The sequence below is a fragment of the Etheostoma spectabile genome, chromosome 5 (genome assembly GCF_008692095.1).
Source record: "Etheostoma spectabile isolate EspeVRDwgs_2016 chromosome 5, UIUC_Espe_1.0, whole genome shotgun sequence".
NCBI lineage: Eukaryota > Metazoa > Chordata > Actinopteri > Perciformes > Percidae > Etheostoma > Etheostoma spectabile.
Window position 1 is genome coordinate 13,959,538 of NC_045737.1, and position 5,919 is coordinate 13,965,456.

The 5,919-nt window shown below is 39.2% G+C and overlaps 1 protein-coding gene across 2 annotated transcripts in view; it reads left to right on the forward strand.

The window, feature by feature from the left end:
• fras1 (Fraser extracellular matrix complex subunit 1) overlaps positions 1–5,919 on the forward strand; it is a 242,061-nt gene that overhangs the window by 151,780 nt on the left and 84,362 nt on the right. For both annotated transcript variants that reach the window (XM_032515432.1, XM_032515434.1), the window contains exons 21-24: positions 926–1,072; positions 2,564–2,710; positions 5,082–5,222; positions 5,746–5,886. In XM_032515432.1, coding sequence (XP_032371323.1) covers positions 926–1,072; positions 2,564–2,710; positions 5,082–5,222; positions 5,746–5,886 — 576 coding nt within the window. The remainder of the gene's footprint in view (positions 1–925; positions 1,073–2,563; positions 2,711–5,081; positions 5,223–5,745; positions 5,887–5,919) is intronic.

Here is a 5,919-nt window from a genome sequence, read left to right on the forward strand (position 1 = left end):
CACACACACACACACACACACACACACACAGATATATAAAGAAACAATAAGAAGAGTGATCCAAATAGCTCTTGTACATACGTACACACCCAAAATAAATCAACCAACTTTTACCTAAAAACAGGCAATACAATTTTCATTTAGAGTAAGGTAACATCTCACTCCTGTTGTTGATTCAGGCCTGTTGGTGAATTTCGCCACACCGGAGTGACATTTTAAGTTTCCGTCTTTTTGGTGATGATTATTACGCAAGGCTGAATATGAGCAGTGTGTGGTGGGTGTGGTGGTGGGGGATTGGAGCAGCACAACAATCTGAGAGTGATTAGTCCCTTGATAGTGATTAGTGAGACTTATGAATATGTATTTTCTATTAAATCTTTTTATTTTAGATTCTTTTTTTAAATTATTATTTATTTTAGGGCCTTTTTAATGACAGGAAAGCGTAGACATGAAAGGGGGGAGAGAGGCGAGTTGAACCAGCGGCCACTGCGTCAAGGACTGAGCCTCTGTATGTAGGCACACACTCTACCAGATGAGCCACTTAGGCGCCTAAATATGTATTTTTAGACTCAAGAATGTGGCTTTTATTAGAATTTTGCATGAGTTAATTTAATTTTTTCTTGGCTACTTTTTCTCCTGACAGTTTCAAGAAATTCACTGTGGGTATATATAACCATAGTACTGCATATACTGTAGATCTCATGTATTGTTCTCGTTATATTGTAGTTTCATGGGTCAGTACTGTTAGTTACCAAATATAATGCATTGATATATTCTATAAGACATGAGTTGCTTCATGTTTTATACTGCATTATACTTTCTTGTAACACTTTTTTCCTTGTTGTATTCCTTTAACTATGCACAGTTTCCATGACCCAGTTCCTCCACATGGAATATTTGAAGTGTCCATTTCTTTTGTACCCAGAATGCCATCCTTCATGTGATGGCTGCAGTGGGGCGGGGCCTCTCTCTTGTACTTCCTGCCCTGCCGTCAGCGTTCTGTTGCCCTCGGGTCTCTGCGCTCCCAAATGTCCCCTCGGTTACTATGACAACGGTCACAGGATCTGTCAGGGTAGGTAATGACTGCGGCATCTCACCTGGAAGATAACACATCTGAAGAACCAGAGATGTTGCTGCACATCTGAGAGTACATTGTGTTTTAATGGCTTACAGGAGGTGGACAAAATAATAAAAACACTACACAGTAAAGGTCTTGTTCCAATTTGATCGCCACGGCGAACATAAAAAATACGTATGTCTTCTGTTCATCTGTACTAATGCAGTTTCCCTTTCCACCTGCTGCAATATAAATGTTTAATAGTATTCGTGAAATACGCACTTGCAGTTGCAGCATAAACTCTCTGTTTGTACTTCTGCTAGTTGCTTTGAAGACATTTTATGCAGTCATTAGGCATTTATTCAATCTGACATATTGCTACCTGGTATTCAGAATATTTTGACTTACTCAACAGCTTTTTGTAACTTAAAAGCAGTCAGACAGTGAATACATTTGCCAAGGTTTCTTAATCCTCTAATAAAAAATAAAAAAAACATAGCAATAGGCAATCAAAGGATACATGTGCCAGAGTTTTTTTTTTCATTCATGTTCATGCAGCTAGTTGATGAAAAATATTCATAAATGCCCTAGCTTGACTTCTGGAAAAACCTTGAAAAGATTCCTGGAACTGCACAGAAAATTAGCCATTTTTGCTTTTGTCTAGCATCACATGACTTTCTACCAAATTATCTTTTTCAATATGTTGATTATTCTTTGAGATACCTTGTTAACCAGCAGGTAAACATGTACACAATAAAATCAACACATGGTTGTTGGATGGAATAATAATAATGATAATGTAACTGCAGCCTGAAGAGCTGGTGGATCATTTGGAAACTCAACAAAAGTTGTGCGATAAAGGTGTCCGAAATGTTGGCAAATGTGAAACATGATAGATAGATGATAGTCAAAATGTTCAATAGGTTATTCAGACCATACCTGGATACCATGGTGGAATGTAACTACCCTAAGTACATTTACTCAAGTACTGTACTTGCATACAAATTTGAAGTACTTATATCTTCTTTTTGTGCCACTTTCTACTTTTACTCTGCTACATTTTTGCCAAACTTTTTACTCCACTACATTAATCTGACAGCTTTAGTTGCTAGGTATTTACAGATTAAGATGTTTGCTAACAAAACACATGTAGTTTATAAACTATGATGTTTAATTATAAATTAAACTACCTTGCACCCAACAATAGACAGTATAGTCCATTTGAAATGACAATTTAACACTTAGTTGATTGAGAGAACTGTTTTGATCATTTCTAGTGTCTGAAATGTGAGGCTGTACTTTTACTTTTAGTAAAATAAATACATTTTTCTGATGATACTTACATACTTTTACTTGTAACTGATTATTTTTTACAGTGTGGTAATAGTACCACCACTGCTTGGATACAACAAAGCTAATCTTTGGGGATGGCAGGGTCCTGCAACCAATCTTTTCCCCTTTGACCTTATAATCTGATCTCCATCTCAACCTTTTTGTCTCCGGCAGCGTGTGACAGCCAGTGTCTGACGTGCGACATGACCGGGGTTTGTGCATCCTGCCGCGACCCGGCCAAGGTGCTGCTGTTTGGAGAATGCCAATATGACAGCTGTGCCCATCAGTATTACCTCAACACCACAACCCGAGCATGCAGAGGTACGCTGCCGTCGCCATGGCAACCCAACACACACTGTAGTGGTACAGGGAGGGTGAGGTGGGAAACACTGGATTTATAATGATGATATGTAGTGCTCCTTTTATGATACTCATAAATTACTCTCCATCCATATTGCATGTAGTGCAGTGTGCTACATGGAGTTTATGGGGTCCATTGATCAAGTAATAAACTGTGGGACCAGATATGCAAATCCAAAACAATGTGTGTGCGTTCTAACTCGGTATGAAATCTTCCAGTGTGCAGCGAAGTTGATGAATGAGCCCCAAAGGATCGATGACCAGACTGAATAACTTATCAATTTTTCATTTTGCATGCAATAACTCTGTTTATGTATTTAATTACTCACTAACCAGCACAGACCACATCCTGTCACACTGAATCTCACTCCTTTTTATTGCCAACGCATGAATAAGATGTGTGAAAATATGTTTTGCCTATATTCTCCTTTGTGCTTATCTCAAAGAATGATGATTAGATGGGATTTAGGTTTAGAATGTGAACAGCCCAACTGTGTTGTCACACTGGCTTAACACAGTTATCCACTTTAATTCCCAGAAAGCCATTTCATGTGAAGCTTACTTCCCACAAACGTCTCCTTGCAGACTTCGCTTTATCAGTGATTTGGTTCAATGTAAGGAGATTTTTCAGGTGCCCAAAGGAACCGGCCCCTACAGTGACCACCACTTCTCATGTCTAACACAGGATTAGAAACTAAGCTAACTGCTAGTGGCTAGATACACAGTTTGATTTCCTGTGAGGCAGCTAGCTGTGCCTCCCACCTTGACAGGTGGTTTTAGCCATCTAGCCCAATCTTGCTTGTGTTTATCCCCCCAGCTAGATGCAGCCGCTATCTGGATAATCCACTGAACCCAGAACGTTAGAATGCAGCACTGCTTGTTGCTCTCTGAAAACTAAAGGGCTTTAAAGAAACCGTTGGGAGCTTTCACTTTGCCACAGGGGAAAGTTTCCCAAGAGAATCTCTTATAAACTCGTCAGTATGTTTGCAACTACGTACATTTGTTTGGATTTATCTTTTTCTACGGAGTAACCCCTAATTTACCTCTTGGCTCCCTTTGGATCTTCAGAAAAAACCTGTGGAAGCCTCCACTATTCACCCCCCTGTGGTGGAGTAGCTTACACAAACTCTGTCATCTAGAGTAAGAAAGTAAAATGTTGGTAGAAGGTAAAGAGATGAATTGTAAGATGTTTTACTACTTCTCATGTAGGCTTTAAGACAAAATGAGGAAACATATCTTAAAACTTTGAAATCATTCGCCGTCTTTACTAGCAGTAGATCAATCAAAAAGTTTCTTCTCAAAAACTGAGAATGCTTTTGGTTAAATAAAAAAAAAATGTTGACAGTAAGATCTAAATGTTGACCATAGTTTTCTTTTCCTTGCTATTTGACTCAGAAAAAGAGTTCACAAATAGTCCAGTATTCCAATAACTAAAACTTGCCAAAATTAAAAAACAAACATGCTGCCGTGGCTTGGTCAGTCGGTCGGTCCACCCCTTTGCTAAAGAGCGAAAAACAACAATCTTTTGTACGGACATTCATGGTTCCCAGACAAAGTATCCTAATGACTTTGGTGATTCTTCTTATTTGCCTTTATAGCATCTCCAACAGGTTGACAGTTCTGGTTCTTGAGTGAAGTTTCTTGACTATAACTATTGGACGGATAGCCATGACAATTGGTGTATAAATTTTATGTTCCCCAGAGAATAAACATTTGATGAGGATATCATGCTTCTTAAGAAGTTTATGAAGACATTTATTTTCACCAATTTCTAAAGTGTAATTCACCAAAAGATTAAAAAAAAAGTTGTATCAATCTTACAGTCTGGTTCTTTACAAAGATCATTACTGTAGCACAAATCTGATTGTAGACTGTTATTATTAAACGTTTTGCATTACAAGTATATATTCTGCCTAATATAATGGCCCCCTTGTTTAGTTGCTAAGTATGCCATGTTTAGTAATTTCTTCTTTGTAAAACCTACTTTACTTTGAACACAAACCTAGAAGCTCACACAAACAGAGTTGTATTTGTCCTAATTGTGTTTAATTCTCTTGTCAATATTAATGGAGCACAGCACAAACACAACAGATGTGCAGGTGATAAGAGAGAAGGGAAAAAAACACAAATGGGTTTAGTAAAAATCCCCCACTGAAAGGAGTGTATTAATCCTTTTTTCTCTCTCTCTCTCTCTCTCCCTCCCTACCTCTCGTCTGTTTTGCTCTCACCTTTTGCTCTCGTCTTCAAAATCCCCTCCCTTTCAATCCCAATGCACCCACACACAAACACACTCCTCGTCCTCCTCCTGCGCTGCCCTCCATCCTGTTTCCAGAGTGCGACTGGAGCTGCAACGCCTGTAAAGGCCCTCTGCGGACAGACTGCCTGCTGTGCATGGAGGGATACGTCTTGCAGGATGGAGTGTGCACCCAGGGGTGCTCGCCTGGCTCCTATCAGGACGGAGACAAATGCCTGGGTCAGTCCACCAAAAAGCAGATAAACTGACAAACATCACCAAAAAGAAAGTGTACATATGTTCAGCTACAATCGTGCCAGCTGCATGTGTTTATTCTTCTTTTGCGCTGTTACTGTATTATCTTATAAATTAAGGTGCTTCCAGATCTTTTTTCACTCTGTATTCCTTATTAAAACTGTTAATCAACAGCAGGGGAACCCAAAGGTTCCTTGACAGGCCCCGTTGATGGTTTATTTGTAACGTGTGGTTGTTCAGGTCAAATTTTCCTTGTGAGAAACATTGAAGTTCTTCACAGCTCTTATTTAATCATATGTGTACCATCATATTGTATAATCATAATGATACAGTAGGATTTTTTAACACATGCTAAATATTCTCATGAATGCCAATTAAATTGAAATCAACAGAAAAAAAGTAATGAAGTAAATGTGCATTTTGAGGTTTGGCACTTTGGTTTTATCCTTGTGTTTAATGCTCTCAGTGTGTGTGTGTGTGTGTGTGTGTCTCTCTTTCTCTCTGCCAGGCTGTGATGATCACTGTGTGGAGTGTCGGGGTCCCGGACAGTGCCAGCAATGCCAGCCTCCCTACGCCACCCTGCAGGGTCAGTGTGTCCTAGAATGTGGCCGAAACTACTTTCTGGACGCCACCTCCCAAGTCTGCAAATGTAAGAGTTAATACTTGGTTAAATACAATCCTT